Genomic DNA, 21,194 nt, shown 5'->3' with positions numbered 1-21,194 from the left:
AGTTTTACATGGCTGCAACATGTCCTGATTGTTTCATGGTACATTAGTTTTTATATGGCTATGCGTTTTATTCTTCCCATGTGCATACTGTATCTTCTGAAAAATAGAGACCTGGATACCAAATAAATCATTATTCATACATAGATATCATTTCTCTACAGCTAACTTTTGTTCATTAGTGTGCTTGTCTTATTAGGTGTGATTCAGCTTTAATGTATTCAAATAGAATCAGTTTTAATTACCTCCGCCACTGAGGTAATGGAAATGCCGGTGTCTGTTTGTTGTTTTATTTGTGAGCAGGTCTGGCAGCAGGATTACTCTCCCACCGAAACACTGATGCACATGTAACCTGTACTGCACAGGTTTATTATTGGGAAAATGATGCATTAAGCTAGAGGCCTGAACTTTGACCATTTATAACCGACAGCACACATTTGTGTAAATGTTTCCCTTTCATCCCTAGAGTTTGCTTTCTTTTGTTCATTAACAGCTATGTTGACAATTTTAGGGTTGTTTAAGGTCACGGCAGTTCTCCATCGTAGACAAAGGTTCTTGAGCTGTCATCTGTACTCTGTGGTTAAGTATTGGACATTTAGAATCTTATTCATGAAGCTTCGAAGCTTCTCACTAATGATCTTGCTCTTTGCAGCAGGCATGTCATTTGTTTATTAGTTAGACATTCATTTAACCAGATGGGACCTATTGAGAAGTGCTTCTCATTTACAATGGCAATCTGGCCAAGACACACCGCAGCCTTGAGGAGGGGTACAACTAGCCTACTCGTTTGTTCTAAAATTTGGACCAAAGATGGGTGGTTGTCTACTATCTTTGGGTGGTACATGTTAATCCTCTCCCTCTGAAGTTTTATATGCTTTTTGCCAAGAGTCAGAGCATTTGTGTCGCTGACAAAGCTTATTGGATGAGATCACGAGGTCACAAACACCTTTAACTATGGCTCCAAAAGGTTGAGAACCACTGCTTTAGTGTATGTGTGTGAATGGGTGAGTGGTAGAAAGGTGCTTTTTATAAATGTGACATTTAAGGCACAAAACGATTAAAATCTGGTTTGATTATGTTAGTTTGGATACTGTACTTTGACTTGTGGCTTAATTCAACTAAAACATGCTGTTTTCAATCAAAAATACATCAAATCAAATGTCAGAATGCTTATGCAGAATAGTTTCATAAAGATAATAAGTTTTATGTTAGGATGCGCGCACACGCACGGCAGTCAGATCGCGTGCACTCGCGTGTGTGTGACAGCGGGTTGTCCTCGGACAGCAGCACCGCGGTCCATATGGACCCGTGGCAAATGCCCGCGGCCGGTGGGACTGTCACGTGGGGGCCGGCCGCGGATGTCCACGCACACACTCAGTACTGTCGCCAGGCTTCCTGGTGTTCCCAAACGGTCTCCCATCCCAGTCCTAACCAGGCCCTTCCCTGCTTAGCTTCGGAGGAACGGTCTCCCATCCCAGTTCTAACCAGGCACTTCCCTGCTTAGCTTCAAAGTCGGTATGGGAAATAAACATGGCGGCGCCCAGGCGGCGGCCATTGAGATAGCGTTTTCTATAATAGATTTGAAAGACACTTTCCCAGATAAACTACAATACCCATGATCCTCTGCTCTTAGGAGTCTCTTCACTGATTGGCCTCGCCTCTAATCCAATCCCTTTCGTGGCCGTGTACAGCAGTGAGCATCCTTCCGTCATGGCGTCTGTGTGGTACAAGTGGCTCGCAAACCCAGCGGTTTTAGGAGTTTTCGTGCTTATTTTGCTCTGTCTCCCGCCCGGAGGAGGACAGAAAAAGAAGGAGGTAAGAGCTCTGTAGTCATTTCCCGATATGAGGGCTTGGTGTGTCTTGATGTGTGGCTGAAGACTCTATGTGCGTGTAGCCACTGTCAGTCTGACAGACTGGATGCTTGAATCCGGAAGCCCGTGTAGTTCACCAAATGCAGCTCGTGAAATTAAACAGGCATTTGTAAAACATAATCACACAGTGGCTTGTATTTAGGCGGCTAAAGGTTCCTTGTGTCGTGTCAGACCTCACTAGTGCAGCCTGGGCCAGCCATCCCGTGAAACCTGATAATACCTGGCTAACAAAGATGCTACATGAACGTAAAGGTTGGTGCTTGAAATGTAAACAGCATGAAGTGCATTGAATGTTTCAAGTCAGTTGTCTGCAGATTTATTTTGAAAATGATTAGCCTATTTTTTATCAGTTCAATGAATGTTAAAATTGCATGATCACATGAAAGCTCACTCCGCGCGTTTACAGTTGTCGCATATAGTTAGTCTAAGTCTTGTTTTCCTTTTATAGGCTAGTATTTTGTTGATCCCTGCGGTATGTTCAAAATCTTAATATGTTATAGGAGGTGCAAAGAATTTCTACTCCTTTTCTGGAGTATTTTTACATTATTTTGGTCCACTTTGGGTCAAATCTTTTTTTTTTCTGAAATGCATTAATCATCAAAGATGAAAAACAATACTGTTGCCAAATTGCGAAAATTGTCAGAATGTTCCTTTAAAGCATAGGTGTCAAACTCTGGCCAAATTTGGCCCGCAATGTAATTATATTTGGCCCACGAGGCTATACCAAATGACTACTCGAGCTGGCCCACCGGTATTATACTTTTTTTTTTCAGATTTTGCATATCTGGACTTTTAAGTTATATATTGTATAGTAATAAGTGTTGCTTGTTCCATATTCAATGTTAAAGCAAATCTTGTTTTAGGTCCATATTAAAAGGTTCATTTGTTCAATGGTGGCCCGCGACTTTGTTCAAGTTTTACATTTTGGCCCACTGTGTATTTGAGTTTGACACCCCTGCTTTAAAGCCACACGTCAAAATGGCTGTGTACCGTTTAACACACCTCTATGGCAGGGGTCAGCAATGTCAGGCCCAGGGGCCAGAATTGGCCCTTTATCATAGAACCTCTGGCCCTCAAGATGGTTTTGAGGGATATTATTACAGAAATCAGAGATCAAATGCCTGTTAAAGAACTCTAGAAATGTAAAAAATACTGTCAATTGTCAATACTATCTTTTAAAATTTTAATTAGCGGAACACCCATTTAGGCCATGTATACAGTAGCCTATATGTACAACACTGGCATTTGTGGAAAGTGACGTTTTACTGCAGCCTACAATTGGACAGTATGGTCCTTGGTCTTTTGACAATGAAGAAAATTGGCCCTCCACCAAGCAAACTTGCCTACCCCTGCTGTATGGTATAAAAACAAAAGTTTTGGTACTATATATCTTTAGAGACCAAGTTTTCATGCTGTTAGTCCAGGGACTTACTTTGTTGTTTCACCTCAAATAAATGGTACAAATTTAAAAGAATGGAATAAATTAGCATTATTGTTTGCTTTCTGGTTCTAGATGACAAATATTTTAGCAAGTGTCAAAAAAAAGTATTCAGGTATCGGTATTGTAAACCAAGTACCGTTAAAGTACCGACCATATTGGAAAAAATGTAACGGTACCCTGCTCTACACGACACGTCAACCACTTTTTTCATGTCATTTGGTTTATAAACATATAACTTGTTATAATTACTTACTGCATCGCTGTACGTATCGGATCAGCCCATGGGTATCGTGATATGTATCGGATCGTGACAAAGCCCTATTAGTTTTAGTATCAGATGATATCTGGAGTGTACCGTATATCAAATGATATATAGTGTACTGTATATCACATGGCTCGATGTTTGCGGGCCAGGGGATGAACAACGAATATTTGCATGTAAAAAGATTATGCCCAAATGAACCATGATTATTTTAACATTGATTTTTTATTTGCTAAGAAAGGCTGGGTTCATCTCTGTGTCACGTTGTCAACTATTGATAGTCTAGCCAGGGTATTATATTACATTACATTCCTCAGCACTCCATGTGCCACAACAAACCCCTTGAAGGGCCAAGTTAGGCCCTTGGGCCCCCATTTTATCCCCCCCGGTATATCTTTTGTCAGAGATAATCTCGAGCAAGTGATTATGATGAAATCCTTTGTTTTCATCTCACAATACTTTTTTTTCTGAACTGTTGTGTGTCATGATTGAATAGATAAGTGGAGTCAAAGACAAGTGAACTAATATTTTAGTTTCTTATTTCAGACTGAAGGCACACAGACTAACCCCCGGCTCACATTAAATCCGTTTAAGGTCCGGTACGGCATCCGCGAACTTAGAAAGTCATTAAAACCAATGTTGCACACTCACACTGTCCCGCGAAGTCCGGGTCCGGTTGCCGAGGCCATCCGGCGTCAACGGAAAGAATCCGCAAGAAGTCTATTTTTGCCAGACGCCGGAGCCCCAGCGGATCAAGCTGACAGAAAAACACGAGCCAAGCAGGAAGTCAGGTCTCGTGAGGAAAGAAGATCCGGTGTATTTCAAAATAAAATCGGTCTGCTCGCTACTTATTTGGTCTCGTTTACCACCTGTAAACGCGCGTAAGGTCGTAAATGTAAACATTTCTCCATTACCAGTGACACGGGGGCAGTAGTGTGTTGCAAAGCATCCACTTCACTGGGGAGAGTCGGAAAATGCAGCTTTTGTTTACAAAAACTACGTATATACGGGGCTAATCATCACATAAACTCGCACCAAGCGGGCAACCCGCGCGCACTTCTGTTCTCGCGAGTGCCGTTTCTGTGCCTGGAGCAGCGTCTGGCGGAGCTGGCCACAGTGTCAACCGGACTCACTGTGAGTGAGTGATCAGGACCGAACCCGGACTGTAGTTAATGTGAGCCGGGCGTAACTTAGATTGTCAACATCATCCGAGATATTAAACCTCGAAGTTGGGTTGGCTTAGTCACATGTGTAATAATGCCTTTTAGTTTGATTGTTTTGTTTTCAGCAGGATTCTAGAATTTGCAGCCTAAATACAGATCACCTCTGCTAAATAATGTCTTCCTCAATTTTCTTATTTTGGTTTTGGGCGTATCTCCAAAATCCTTAAGTCCTCCTCTGACCCTAAACTCCGACACAACTTTGACATGCGCATTGTTAGTTCCAGTGGCTTAAGTGTCTGGGAAAAGGAGATAGCTCTTGGTAATATAGCCGCAGACTGATTCAGCATCGGTCTGGAGGAACACACACACACACACTCCCCCATCCATATAGAGGCGCCGTTTGAATGAGCCACGGGAGGCGTATTGAGAGTTTTAATGTGAGAAATGTACTTTTCCAAGTCTCTAGCCCAGGGCCACACAGGGAAGTTGGAAGAAGATGTTATTTAGGTGGCATTGGACAAAATGATGAAGCGGCACTTTGTATTCAGTCCACGACTTCTGCTCTCCATTTGCGCCCTTCATACCTTCTCTTCTTTGCCACAATAGCTTTTCGGCTCAAACCTTTAGCGCCTCGTCCCCATGGCACTGCAGTATTTAAATATCAAGTGACCATTTACCGCTGTCTCGGCTCGACTCTTAAAATCTGTGCTGTCAACTTAGCCATTTTTAACTTTTCCAGCAGGTGCTTGGAAGATATGAAATATAAGTGGTCTAACGCAGCTTTCTTCAGGCCGACACTCCCAAAGGTTTAATTAGCATTTGAAAAGCACTTCTGTTTTATTATTGAACTGTTACAATTCAACCAGTAACCTATTTACTGCAATTAACAAATTTGGAGTATGGAGGAGTACAGTAGAAGACCTTTATGTGTTATGACACTGAATGGGAATCACTTTTCTTTTTTTTTTTTTTCTTTTTTTTGAGCAACAGTTTATTTCAAAGGTCTTTCTAAGGTTATTTTTTCGTTATTAAAAGTGTAACTGAATAGAAGTTGACCGATCAAAGTAAAGTCATTTTATTTTATTCTGTTTTTTTGGCCACATCGCCCAGCTCTACAGTACACAACCCCCAGATTAGTGCCTATGACGCCGCCCCATGCACTTAAACATAAATCAATGATACAAGAAAAGCAATAGAGGGGGACACTTGTTGAAGAATATTTAGAGGGGCTCTATTAAGGCAGTAGTAAGTAACTTGTATACCTTAATAAATCCTTTTCGTCATCCCTCTGGGGGTAATACAAGTGTTAATGGTATGATTGGGGGTCTTTCATCTCCCCCTGGTGTCTCTGGCCAGAAAACCACAATTGCAACTTTGCCTGCACCAGGTCGGAGCCACCAGCACACACTAATGGAAACAAGAAGAAGAAGCTAACGGGCAAAGCTAACTATGGGCTAGCGCCACTTAAACAGTATTTACAGCCAAGTTTGAGTGAAAAAAAATGATCTCCATTGTGTAGTTGGATGTACGATATCCCTCTCTCCCTTTGTCTTTTCTGTCAGTGTAGTATTTACTCTCAATTAATGAGTTAAAAACCGTAGCATGCTACGACACCTGCAGTGGCGCTTATGGCCTCTAGGGGCATGAGTTGCTTAGTTCTGCTTTACGGCAGTCGCAGGCATTGCTAATAATCCTCATATTCTCTCCTTGTGCTTGGTGTACCACAGGGCAGAGGCAGCTGGGCTGATGTCACACTGAAATCTCACATCAGCAGAGTACAGGTCTTTGCAAAGATGTGCTGTATTGTAAGAATAGAAAATGATATGAGCCAAAACGCTGATACTGGCAGTTTTAAGGAAATGTTATTTTTAACCTATAGAATATGTTGTATGTGCAGACTTTCTCTGAGTTAATCAGATTAAATGCATGGAGGCAGCTGATGCAGAGATATAAAGAGAATTTTAAAGGAGCGGAAATGGACAGGCTGCATAATTGCGCATCCGAGGAATTGCAGAGCCTAACAATTCACACCCGCACTCCAAACAATAAAAGGGAGAAATCTTGTATCATAGGACTTCCCTCTAAACTGTGAAAGTCAACTGATGTTCTTTTTCAGTCATTAAATGCAACTATGTTATTTGAGATCAAGTGTTGAAAATGTGTGACAAAAATGTCTATTGCAGATACTATCCTTGGAGACTTGTCTGGTCAGTGGGTCAGATCATAAGAGCTATTTGACCAAATGAAATGGTAATGTTGCATTTAAATAAAGAAAACTCCTGTTGTTTCATGTTTAAGTCATGTGAGCTAATTGGCAGATTAGAGTGCACACTAATATTCGTCCAAGTTCCACTCGTGCATCATTTGTGCACTGCTGGATATTATATGTAGCCTGTGTTGTGTTTCTATCTTAAGGCTGACTGCAGCACAAAGAAACGACTCGTGTAAGCACTTCCTGTTCCCGGCTTATGGAGTCAGGGGAGCGGCCAGAAAAGTCCAGGCCAGCGCGTCTGAGAATTATATCAAGCATCCAGAGAGTAGTATATCTTTGGCGAAATATAGATTGCAAACTGTGTGGCTGTACCCCACCCTGGGACCCGGGACCAGTCAAATAAGTGGATTGGAATAATAAGAGAATGGCCTCGTGTACACCCGGGCGCAATAAGCAGGTTGGTCCTTCAGGATACGGCTGGCCACTTGCAACTTTAGAGCCTTATGAAGCCCTTATGAGGAGCTAAACACTGTGTAAGCATTATTCTGTCTCAACAGAAAATAAAGTGTGATTCAACATTTGGACGTTTTCACTGGCTTTGCTCCCATTTAATTATACTTCGACAGGTACGATTAGGATGATGAAGGCCCCTCATAAAACTAACTGAAAAGGTTAGTTAGGTGACGATTATGTGCCGTCCTTACACAGCGGAATCTTTTTTATATGTCGCATTTTGTATTTTTCTTCTTTTTGTTTTTTTGTTAAGGATTTTTGACCTGTAGTCACAGCATCAGGTGGGACTTGAACCCACAGTGTTCAGGACAGAACAGTGTTCTATGTGCAGCGCCTTAAAGTGCACAGACAGGTTTTCATGTGTTTGAAAACATGACTTATGTAGATGGATAAGATCTGTTGTATACTAATTATCATTTTATTCTGTGGAGCAGCAATCATTTCCCATTGACTTAACATGGGTGGCAAGGCAACAGTTTAATATGGATTGCCTTTAGCAAAATCTTAAATATTATTGTGTTACCTATGTTTTACCAAGAAATCTGTCTAATGTGTCAGATGCACTTTAACCAGTAGACTAATGGCTGGACATATTTATAATTCTTCATTTTCAATCAGGAAGCCGCCTTCTTGCTGTCTATAGATGGGAGCAACATCTACGTCACATCAGTGGGGCCAAAAGGTTAACACCCCTTTTCGGGAGCAAGCAGAAGCTCCGTACATAGGAATGAATGACGAAAGGCTCGTCTGAGAAGTTCTAATTTACACATGAAAAACGTTGTATTTGTATTTATTTATTGAATGTTAAGAGGAAGCCATGAAAGTGACCTGTTTCTTCAGATAATTCACAGAGAAGACGGTTAACGTTTTTAATGAGCTGCTAAACTTTAATAGCTAAACCCACTGTTATCGTGACTTGTCAGTGACATTTGCTTGTGTAACTTTTTCGCTGGATGCTTTATAATGCAACTGCAGCTTATAGTCTGTCCCTTTTATATTATCATTAAATTAAAATCATACACAGCGATGTAGTTTTGTAGCTTATGAGAGCATATGGTACATGGTTCATACAGCAGCTAACCTGCTAGCTGTTAATGCTAACGTTAATGTGCGTTTTAATAATAATAATAATAATTGGTTTTATATAGCGCTTTTCTGGACACTCAAAGACGCTTTACATTGCACTATTCGTTCACTCCATACTCAGTGGTGGTAAGCTACAACTGTAGCCACAGCTGCCCTGGGGTAGACTGACAGAAGCGAGGCAACCAGTCTGCTACATTCGCTAGACTTCCTGGTGTTACTAAATGGTCTCCCATCCAAGTACCGACCAGGCCCTTCCCTGCTTAGCTTCCAAGGTCTGACGGGATTGGGCAGAGCAAAGGCGGTATGGCCACCTCGGTTTTAAAACCGAGAGAATCATTAATTATTCCTAACGCGGAACATGTTTGAGTTTGAATATTTACCGATTAAAGACGTTGCAAACTGCATAATTCACGGCCACAATGAGGAGCTGTTTCCTCAGTAATGAGCCCTGACATGGCCCTGACAGATGCCAACTATCGATAAACTGTTTCCACAAAAAATAAAAAATCTTCCAACGTTTTCTGACACTGAGTTGATGTGTCTGTAATCAAGAACGGCCATTTTCCTGAGGTTCTGATCTCTGGTTTGGAATATTTTATCCTCAGAAATGATCATGTTTCCACATACACACCAACGCAATTTTTAACTCTCGATTCCCCCAAAAGGGAGCGTTGCTCAGCAAAAGTTCCCGGATGTTGCTCCCATCTGTTGGTGTATGCCACTTATGCAACATTCTCATCACCTAAATAGCCCCATAGTTTCTTGAATAGTCCGCAACTGTTTTTATACCAATGGCAGAGGGGAAAAAAAGACTTTCAGAGAAGATTTGTAGACAAATAAGCCCGAATAATACATTTAATACATATGGAGCAAACCATTTTTTTCAACTCCAACCTGCGTTCCATTCGTCACATTTTGGGGCTCATATGTTCTGAAAATAAAAACAGGATCACAGCAAAACGTCTGGGAGCGACTAATCAATCAAGAGGTGTCAGTGGCGTTACCTGCTGCAGTGCGATTCGATTTGTCTGCAGCTCTGTCTTACCCAGTCACGCATCAGGACATATCTTTTCTTTTATCCTTTTCCACGTGTATTTGATTTTGTTCTGTGTCTTGTGCTGGCTTTATTTTTGTTTTTCATCTTGCCTTCATCCCACAGCGGTGCCTCTAATGACCCACGCCGGCCCCCCCTTCTCTTATGTGCTTAGTACATTTCCGGGGCTCGATTACGGATTGATATAAAGCACCTCCTTCCTTAAACTGCAGCTAAAAGTAGCCATAAAGGGCGGCGTGGTTTGCGTAGTAAGATGTTTCAATGTTCTCCGAAGTGAATTCAGGGGTGATTTGTTTGGATCTCGCTCATTAGCTGTAGTCATCTGAATTATTGATGCGGCAATGTCAGGCCTGCTTTCCCGGTGATAAATAGCCTGTGTTCGTAAGTCATTTTCCCCCCTCCACTAAGTCCCCGGCCCACATTTCTATAACTAATTTTCTGAGTGGCAAAAAGACCTCCATCTCTCACTCGTCATTCCACTCCCATGTCACCGCCCCATCATACCCTTTCGCTCTAGTTCAAAGACTTTCTGTAGGACATTTCACTGAATAACTACCTTTTTCTGAGACTTTCTGCTTCGTTCTCGTCACCAATATAAGTTCCACAATCAATCTGCAAAGTACAATTCTATACTGGGCCAAAATTTGGATTGACACAAGAAAAGGGACAGATTCAGACCCGAAACGTTTTGTTGAAATGGGTTGGAAGAAAGGGGGGTTTCCAATAACTGGACCGGTGGCTCTTGGGCCTCACAGGACCTGTCCCTATGAACAGCGCAACTCCTCCATTCTCCATATTCACAAATGTGCAAGCCCTTGAAGCAGGCACTTTAGATGTTTTAGGATCACTTTAGAGTTTCAGCATTCAATGGGCTTTTCTCATTTTATGGTTTTAGCTTCAGTGGCAGAAAGGCTGTAAGCGATGAGGCCTGGGAACTTGCTTTTTTCTTCGGTGAGTCCTCAGTCGTGAAGAGGCTGCTGTCATATCATGGGTTTATTGAAAGCACTTGTCACGAGAGGAAGAGTGCTGAGGCAGTTCCACTTCCCTCGTTTGACCTAAAATAAAAACAGCGCATATGGACATAAAATGGACCCTTAGCCTGAAATCAAACTGACTGTGTTGTTGAGTGTCACGGTAATACTGACTTTTAACTGCTGTTCAGAGCTCACTTCTTAGCACTGCGTGTACCTGGAAACGCTATTGAAGGTTAGAGGTCAACTGAATGTAACTGTAAAAGAGAAACTAGACTAGGGTAGAAACAGATCCCACAAAACCCCACACCCTTGGATTGACACTCTGACACTCCCGAGCCTTGCCCATAACCCCTAACTTAAAAAAAACTGGTATGTTATTTAACATATGGAAGAGTCCTCATTAGGAGTTATTCACAGTTCTTTAAGTTTCTTAAGTCCATGTTTTTCTATCTAAAAGGCACCCCTTTCCTCACTGTTTCATCCGAGTCTTGTTGGTTTGCGTAGCTGGTGGTAGAGAGTCTTTAGTGTAGAAATGTAAAAAGCCATTTCTGTGTGTGTCATTCGCTTTTACTCAAGTTAATCAAATGAGCTAAGATCATAGTGTCATGTTTTGCTGAAGGTGCCCTTATTAGCTCAGATGATTTTTTTGGCAGTAAGAAAAGTCACAAAAGGATACTATTTTGTAAGGAGAGATGCTGGTTTCTGGAGCTTATGATCAACCACTGTGCACTGGAGTCCTTACACTAAATCATTTATTTTTTATTTATTGGTTTATTTGGTTGAGACAGTGCAAGTTAATAAACAAGCCGGACACACCGGATTGTAGCCTTGGGGGTTAACTGGACATATGGCAGCTCGTCTTCAAAACACACCTTGTCACTACCATCATTTGCGAGAGCTTTATTAGTGACCACGTTCAGATTTGGACTTAAAAGTCATGGAATTTATCTCTTGGTGGGTTGCACAGCGGTTAGCATTTGTGCTTCACAGCTAGAAGGTCCCGGGTTCCATCCCCCCAGGCCGGATGGGGCTTCTCTGTGTAGAGTTTGCATGTTCTCCGCGTGTCTACGTAGGTTTTCTCCAGGTACTCTGGTTTCCTCTAGACCCCTACCACTAAAACCAATAGGCCAGGATGAATGAGAGTGCGTTTGAGAGTGCGAGTGGGGAACAATGGCGGGAAATTTGCCCAACGTGACCTTTACATGCACGAGTCCCCTGTGTGTTTAATTACAGGCTGTTCTGACCAAATAAACCGTTGTTTGCTATGTGTGACCCAATGCAGTTTTTGTCCTAAGTACACGATGTAGTGAATGTAGTTTTAGTCATTAGCCAGTCATTAGCCACTCTATACCATGGGTTTCTAACCTTTTTTTACCATTGTTCAACATATTTAGATGAACCAAGCTTTACCTGCAGGATCGAAAATAGTGGGTTCGAAACATACTGTGCTTTTGTTCAGTTTCCATTATGAATGTATGGCAACAGATGTGAATTACCATGTGATTCTGTGAATGGCTCATAGGGCTAATTAGCTGCAAATTAGGGCCACATTAGACTTGTACAGTAGTGTTGGCTCCCACAAGCATATAATGAGGCTGCATATTTTGTCCAATTACACCTCTGTTTCTAGTATGTGGCGCACTGACAATCTCTTTTCTTAATAATTATAAATGTAACTGTGTTGGCTTCCAAATGGGGGACACGTAGGGGTATTCAAATCAGAGCGGTTGAGAGCAGCAGGTCGTGAAGTAAAGGTTACAGATTGCTCACATGCGAGAGTGGACCTGCAGCATCATGACCTTTCTGTGAATACACTCTGCCCAGTTCAGGGTCTTGTGGTTCTTCCTGATGAAATCCACCAACACCGCACTGCCCTTTGATCACCTCTCAGCTTCCTGTGGACAAATAGATTTCCCACCCCGCACACAAAATATGTTAGGCATGAGGGTTATTATTACACAGAATGGATGGACGGAAGAGGTCAACCTGTAGCCCACAAACTGCTCTTCTGATCATCATAATGACCACAGGTGAAATGATCAAAACAGTGATATTAGGCACATTGTACCCTCAAGGTGGGTGTGTGACAGAAAAACAGGAAACAGCGTAACTCATTCTCAAAGGTAATTCAATGCTTCACTGAGTCATTTTGACATGACCTCTTACTCAATATTTCTGTCAGAAACGTTAAAACTTTTCAAATAAGGTATTTCATGCGAGCAATTGGACTGTGCAGATTGTGATTTGTAGAAGAGCTACACAAAGAGTTTGGGACGCAGCCAGCGGTTTGAATTTAACTTCCATTTGTTTCTATTTAACATCGAGACAAAACAGGAGCTTTTACTTAACAAAACTTCAATTATATTTCCTACTAATCCTCAAGGTTGTCAATCCGTCATCATTTGTGTGGCTGGTGCCCACGTTCCTGTAATTTTGTATCAGTCTCCTGCAGCCACGCGCCTCTTTGTGCCGGTGTGTGCAAAGGCTAATCACTGTCTTAATTACTAAAACACTTTCGTAAACGTGGTCTTTGACATCTTTGAATGAAGTCCTTGAAGTTAATGAAACACATATTTTCCTCTTAATTTGTTGCGTGATGATCGGATGGAAGATGCCTTTGAACCTCTTGTTTCTGTCTGTCAAATGCAAATGCGGCACTTCCTGCACCTAAAAGGCTTAATTTAATACATCCAGCCCTGTGTAAATGGCCATAAACACAGTGTTTGTGCGGATAATTACTCAAGCATGTTTTCTCACCATTAGTGTTGTAATGAATGATATGTGTGCATGAGGTAGCGGAACTCATTCACTTGTATCAACATTGCTCTCTCTGCATGCAGACTTACAATGCTGCCATTGCCATAATAATCTGCAATAGTTAAACGAAAAAAATGATGTTATCCTCTCAGGTGCAGTGGTTGACTGGAGCCTGTGACAGCAAAATGGAGCCTTAAAGGAATAGGCCACCGTTTTTACACACTGAGATATGTTCTTACCTTAGCTTTGACAAGTTCTTTAGGACCTGTCTGGTCTTCCCCCGTGCCTTCTATCACGTAAACACAGCGCAGACAGCGTTAGCATTTAGCCTCTCCTGCTCTCCACTATAGCTCCAAAACAGGTCAAGATAGAAGCTACCAAGCTCTTCCACGTTTTCCCTATTTAAATATGGTTACGTGAAGTGTTACACTACAAAGTATAATTACACAAAATTAAACAATGTGGATTTTCTAAGTGGATAAAAGGGGGAACTATATTGTAAGGCGTAATAATACCAGGAGTAGTTCGAAATCCGCGCAGTAATCTTCACTTTACTGCGCAGTAATCTTCACTTCACTGTGCGGATGCCAAACTACTTGGTAGCTTCTATCTTGACCTGTTTTGGAGCTATAGAAGAGAGGAGGAGAGGCTAAATGCTAATGCCGTCTGTGCTGTGTTTACGTGATGGAAGGCACGGGGGAAGACCAGGCAGGTCCTAAAGAACTCGTCAAAGCTAAGGTAAGAACATATCTCAGTATGGAAAAACGGTGGCCTGTTCCTTAAAAGGAATAGGCCACTGAGCTTAGAGGAGTCGATGTGTACCTGCCTGGTCTTTACCCGTGCGCGCAGTCACGTAAAAAAGCCGAAGATGACCCCCGTTTGGCCCCATAGAGGAGAGGAGGCGAGGCTAAATGCTAACATCATCTTCGGCTTTTTTACGTGACTGCGCGCACGTGTAAAGACCAGACAGTTACACATCAACTCGTCTAAGCTCAGGTAAGAACATATCTCAGTATAGAACCGTGGCTTGTTAGTTTAAGCTGTTTCTCTTTCTCACAGGTACACGGACAGAGCACCAGTAACAAAATATTCTTACCCACTTACACTAAAAGTCCAATATTATTCCTCTATTTATATAGCTCCACCATTGACTTTTTGAAAAAAAATGTATTAGCGACATATCGCATCAAATCAATTTGTTTTTGTACAGCCCATTATTACAACAGAAGTTGCCTCACTTGTGCTGGCAGATCAAGGTCACACATATTGTTTACATTGATCCCATTGTACTGGAACTGTGAACTCCTGAAGACCATAGGAAAGCACAGTAGTGTCAGTACCTGTTTTGAGGTTCACCAGTTGCTATTGAGATGTTCCAGAGATAACAGCGGTCAGTGGCATCATTTTAAACACATGACGTATGGCACATGTCAGGTGGACTTTGATTATATAAAGCCTGATGAAGATCATCTGGTCATGGCTGTGGAGCGTCTTTAGCTCACGGCTGTTCAGTGAGTCAAGTCTGAAAGTGTCACTGTCTGTCATATTAGCCCATTGGTGCTGACAGAAAAATACATCATCTGAATCTTTTTCTTCATTCTCATAATCTTACTTTTATTTTATAGTCACGCTTCATAAAATGTTCCAATTTCCTCTCTCAATTTTTTCTCCACCCAGCTCTTCCATTCACCGACTTTATTGCACAGAGAGTGACCATATGCTCTTTTACCACTCCCTGTGGCCCCCTATAGTTTACTATTTTTTTTTTTTTTACAGAAGGGTAACCCTGTGTATGTCCACCCCCATTTTTATTGGTATGCCTTTATAACAAAATCAAACGCCACTGATGCCCCATAAACCCAATTGGAGGCCTGCACTCTTCCCCAGAGAGCTGAGTCTTGCTTGGACAGGGAAAAGAGAAATAAACTGTGGAGGCAAGATTGTGCAGAGGTCAAGCAGAAGAACTGGAATAGGCACAGTGGAATTATTGAACGCCATTGAAAATGATGAGATTCAGCTATACAAGGAATGGCTTTATGGAAGTATTATATACGCCTCCTATTCTGAGTCACATAAACAGTATATCAATGTTAATTGTTTAAATCGGAAGCTTTTTTTAGCATCAACATTTGCAGATGAACAAAACCTGGGAATTGTTTCACTCGTCCCTATCTCCAAGTGCTTTGATTAGAGGTCGACCGATTTTTTCTAAGGTTGATGACAATTTTGGGGGATTTTTATTGGTCAATGCCGATATGCATGAGCGATAATTTTGGCAGATTTTTCCAAATGTCTTATATTCTTGTGTAAGATGTAAAATGTGTCAGTGTTGAACTGTGGCAGCAGGGGCCACTTTATTGGGGCGAAGGGCTGATATATTTATGTTTAGTAGATACTTCAGAGGGAACTTGTTTTCAAAACATCTGCACATACAAAAACAAAAACGGTCCGTCTCTATCTCTTACGGTTCCGAAATTATAAGCAAAAGTCTGCAACATAAAAATATATGAATGCAATCCAAGATGTACAAACATGTAACCGATTTTCACTGCAACGTTTCTCTCCACTGAGGCCTCAGACGTTGTGGAAGGGCTCATATTAATACTCTGACTCGGAAAGTCTGTCACTTTCGGTTCCGGAGATATCGCCCGATATTGTAAAGTGCCCAAAGATTGGCCCGATATATATCGGTCGACCTCTTGCTTAGGTACTGTGTCATCAAAAATCTGTGGTCTTAATTCATGTTATACGCTGGGTCTCAAAAGTATTAAAGTAGAAAAATGAAAGTTGCTCACCCCCTATCTGTGAAACTACTACGAAAGACTTTCAAACCTTTGTTGAAGCCGCTCGAAGATGTTGTGAGGCATTAAAGTTTTTAAAGGAGGTCTTAAAAAGGTATTATATTTTTGGGGGTCCCTGTATGTGGATGATTCTGTATACTGTAAGTTTTGTTTGGGCCATGTCATTAAGTATTCCTGACTGTAGTGGCTTTTATCAAATTCATCAAAGAAGAATAAAAAAAAATCTAGAAATAAAGTGAACAGGGACATCTGGTATCAAAGGATAGGTGGGCCGGTGCAAAGCGTTTCCTGACTTTAAATTAGTTTTCAATCATTCACACTCAGTGTCTCAAAACACTGAGAAACTTGCTAACACCAAAGGATTATAAGGATAGCAGGACATAAATGACTTATTAATGTCCTGCTATCTTCGTGGCTTTGGGCAATTAAAGGGAAAGTGAGTTGTTAAAAGACATAATGTCAGCTGTTTCACTGCAGTGTGTTGTGAAAACTTTTGCCTGTTGTGACTGCGTGTGTTTAGTGACACACACGCACAGTGTGGGGGTCACTACACACACACAGTCTGTGTGTTGTTTTGAGCTCTGGGAAAAACCTGTAATGTTGGTTCTATTTGAGGATATGTGGCTAAATAAGGCGTCTTTTGTGACAATAGCTTTTTGTATTGTCTGTTCCGTTTCATAACTTGAATACTTTTCATTCTAAACTTTAAAACAGATAACCTGAGGAACCTGGGGAAAGTACAAGATGTGTTTGAGTTTACACTGTCGGCCAGTGTGCCCTGTAGCGTGGGGCACATAAGCAGAATGTCTGAAAATGCATCAACAGCCCTTGACTCTAACAAGACTATTGTAAAAAGTCAAATGAAATCGCTTGTGGGTTAGAGACAGAAAGATATGAGGACAATAGCGTTTCAAATGCATATTTGAAACTGTTGTTATAGATAAGCTGACAAATCTCCCACTGTGACATGTCACTTCTTTGCTGGAAACCCAGATTAAGGGCTGACAAATTTGGAAGCAGCGATATAAAAGTCTGATTTGATCCATTAGACAGGAGATAGGGGAACAATAGTGTCGCCCACGGCAACAGTCAAAGTTAAAGACAGTCATTGTGTTTACATGGCATTAAATTGACATAATTTATATCACAAAGTCATTTTATGTTCTCTGAGATTTTTCTGATGAATGTGTCCTGAGGTAACCTTTTGGTTTTGGTTATTGGTGTAAACGACACAAGTCCCAACGTTAGGCTCTCCCTAACCAATTTTTTTCTTCCACATATTATTGGTGATATTTGATGAATGCTTTGTGCTCAAAATACAGTTTGATTAATAATTAAATTTGTAGGGAGGCTATAAATGTGTTCAAAAGTCAGAATTTGGAATTGCTATATTGTATCAATAAAGCTGACTGTAGTTTGTCAATGCTGTTTTCATGGGTTTTTCAGATTAATCTAATAGTGTGCCCTCGGCGCATCACGGTTTATTTCAATAGTGCATTTACGCCTGATTCAAGGAAACCTGCACAATACACACTATCCTTGATCCTTTTTGGTCTCCTAGTGTTAGCTAAAACTTGAGTTAGCTTAGCCTGTTGATTTCCTCTGCACTCTCAAGCTGTGTTTTATTAGTAGATATTGTTTGACATGACTTTTTCACTCTTTCTTAAACTCTGGAGGACGTGAGTGCCTTCAAAGACGGAGTGGGTGCAGAGTGTGTGTTGTATGTGTTAGCTGGGCTTTGAACCCAGTTATATGAAACCTATTCCCGGTAATCCCTTGTTCACAATGGGGGAATTGGAGGCAGTGCATGCAGCCGTTTGGCCACAACAGGTCTCATTCACAGACACGGCACTGTGTTTAGACCGAAGACCAGGATTATGGACTGAACAATTACTGCCTTTCATGAGTGTGTGGATGTTTTTTTTTTCCCAATCCCAAATCCCATTTGTTTATTTTAATGTTTAATATAAGTTTAATACGTTAGCTACTTTACTTCAACTAATCTTGAGCAAGTTTTCAGAAACTGTATGAGTCATTTTCTGCTGTTTTGACACACATAATGGAGAATGTTCTGAGTCATTCAAAGTGAAAAGCAGTCATGGACTTGATGGCCATTTGTGCGACAGTTTGAGCCCAGGGACAGCTTTAATCAGTCTGACTGAGCTGCTCTTTTCTGACTGGACTCGCCTGACCTTTAGTGAGGTACTAATCACTACATGAGTCACTGTGTCACCGATGGTGGATATAGGAACAACACATTTACTTGAGAAAAGGTGTCCGTGATGTTTCTGATCAGAACAACTTCAATGCAGCTTTAGATTCCCTGACAATCCAGCTGATAAATGCAGTGGAAAGTTTGCACTGATTTGTGTTTGTAAGTCTGTATCAACACAGTGTTTTTCTGTGGTCACCATGTTGTTATCGATAAAAATGGTGGTTGTTGTTGATTGGCACCAAACTGGCACAAAGGAAACGCAGATGTTTGACGCATTGTAGAGCTTTAAGGGGCTGGATGGCCTCACTTTTTTGTATACAATATAAACGTAGCACAAACAATTGCATGTCTTTGTTGGCTGTAGGTTTGTTTGTTGAATATGAATAGGCTGCTAAATATACATCCCGTCTCCAAATGTGACTCTCCGTAACCCACACTGACTAATGTGACGCAAAAATAGCTGTGAATTACAATAAGCCAAGCCATAATTTACAGACAAGAAGCCTGACTCTGCAGTTCACGATAGGGAAAGTGTGTTGTTCGGAGGGAAGTAACACCTACAGGACGTTGCTCGTGTTGATTAAGTTGAGCCCTGCTAAGCCAAAAGGTCAGACACTGCGCTCAGGCTAAACAACCCACCACTGTACAAATACTAAAGTACTGAGTTCTTTTGGAGACTTCTTTTGGAAAGCTTTGCATAGAAAGTTGCGGCATATTAAGGATGCAGTAAGTGACCTCATTCCCAGCGTGTCAGAACTTATTATCGCTATAGCTGTATTTTCCTATTGACTCTACGGCTACCTTTAAAGTGATTTGAGTACCAGTGCGTTAATGGTACTTGGTTAAAGATACTGGTATCTGAACTAGGGCTGCAACTATCGCAACTATTTTTCTGCTAGAAATAGCATTTATTTATTCTTAATTTCTTATCAGTTTGTCCCAAAAGCAGCAACATTTCACTCCCATAAAGAGACACCTGTCCTTATGTCCATGATGAGGAGAGAGAGCAGCTTCAGAGTGTCTTTTTAATGAGTACTTTTATTCTTATTCAGGTGAAGTAGGTCCTGATTGGAGACAGAATCTTGAAATGTTTTGCTGAAGCTCAGGTGACTGATTTCTTTGCCGGGATCTCAACCAGAGGGGTTTCCTAAAAGAGGAGAAACATTTTAATTATTTTTGTCATAGTATTGCTATAGCAGGGATCAACGTGTCAATTTGCAAAACTTTAAAGTACGGATGAGACAGTGTGACTGTGCTGGAGTTTTATTCTGCTTTTAAAATAATGTGACCACCTCAAATAGTTTAAACAGACCAGTGGGACAATTTGGCAGAACTTTGAAGGACAGAGAAATTATTATTATTATTTTTTTATAGATCAGGCATTTTAATCCCACTAAAAACACCTTTTTATTATTGCAACTTATATAACACTGAGCAACAGATATATTACAAAGCAATTGGATGTAAAAAATAATGATCATCAAAAAAATCATGAGTTAGGCTTCAATAAAAAGTGGAACATGTTAAGCATGGAGGAACAGAGAACGACATGGCTCTGCAGGACAGTCAAAAGAGGGACAGGTGGTCCCTCTATTGAGATCTGTGGATTTATTTATCTTAATTTAAATCGTAGCTACAGCGTAAAGATATTTAGCGCAAAAAACTTTGCAGCAACGGAGAAGTAGATACAGTAGGATGTAAAGGTCCTACTGTATCTACTGTATCCTGGCTCTGCCCGGCTACGAGGTTTCGCACAGCGAGCTCCGCTCTGGTGTTTACAACCATAGAGCTGTGCTCTTCAAAAGCGGCCGTGCGGAAACAAGCGCCACTTACGGTTCCGGGCGCGTAGGCGGCCCCGTTTCATGCGGTTTTAATGAGAAATATTAATAAAGCGAATAATCGAAGCGGGAAAATAATGTTCGAAGCATTTTACTAATCGAGTTAATCGATTTTATCGATTAATCGTTGCAGCCCTAATCTGAACTTTTTCACTACTTACGATTAATACTGTGTCTGCAAAATAAACTAGAATGATAATGTTCATGAGTTCTATAAATATTTATTTGAGCAAAACTAGAGTATTATTTCCCGGTGTATTTTTACCTTCACTTGTTTTTCCGCCGTGTTAATTGTTAGGTATGGGAATTGAAGTTTTTATCAATGCCATTGATCATATTAATCCAGTCGATTCTCTTAATGATTCCAAATAGATAAAACTATGTGCATGCTTCTTGTAACATCCTATTATTCAAATTTACAATGGTTATTAAATGAAAAGGTTTATCTTATCTTAATGGGAAGGGAGACACTCTTTCAAGGTGCAGCAGCCAGTGTTCAGAGAAGGAGTTACATCGAACACCTAATCAGGTTGTTCTTCCTCTATTTTTGTGAATGAGGGTTGAAGGATATCCTTGTCCTCTCCTCTGTGCACTTGTTTCTGAATGATCCGGGCGTTTTTCTGGCAGCATATGCTCATTGTTTTGGTTCTTCAGTGCGCACGTTTCTAATTGTATATAGAGGACAGATTCAGATGGACTCATTCCTACATGCAGCGGGGATCCTAAAACAGCGGAGACTTTAATTTGTGATGAAGTGAAAGTGGCGCGTGGATAGTGGCTCCGGCCGGCAGGTTTATAATATGAAGAGGCTGCAGTGCAAAACGGCATCGATAAGAGGCATCGTTAATAAAGGAGACATTCAGTTCCGATGGATTGCTCAAGCAGTTCTCGATTCCCATCCCTAATATTGGTACTTTCTAATGTTACGTAGCCCTAATTGACTCTCAAAGGCACTATAAAAGTAATTTATGCTGCATCATGGATTGCAGTGTTGTGGTAACAGTTGTTTA

General features: G+C 41.1%; 1 protein-coding gene across 1 annotated transcript in view; it reads left to right on the top strand.

The window, feature by feature from the left end:
• The first annotated feature begins 1,682 nt into the window (after positions 1-1,682).
• The window catches only part of LOC306961238 (dolichyl-diphosphooligosaccharide--protein glycosyltransferase subunit TUSC3-like), a 51,253-nt gene continuing 31,741 nt past the window's right edge, over positions 1,683-21,194 (top strand). Inside the window, exon 1 of the mRNA XM_079553904.1 lies at positions 1,683-1,812. Within this exon, the coding sequence (XP_079410030.1) occupies positions 1,708-1,812 (105 nt within the window). The 5' untranslated portion in view covers positions 1,683-1,707. The remainder of the gene's footprint in view (positions 1,813-21,194) is intronic.

The sequence above is a fragment of the Gobius niger genome (assembly GCF_951799975.1).
Source record: "Gobius niger genome assembly, chromosome: 3".
Lineage (NCBI taxonomy): Eukaryota > Metazoa > Chordata > Actinopteri > Gobiiformes > Gobiidae > Gobius > Gobius niger.
This window is presented reverse-complemented; position numbering and strand designations above follow the sequence as displayed.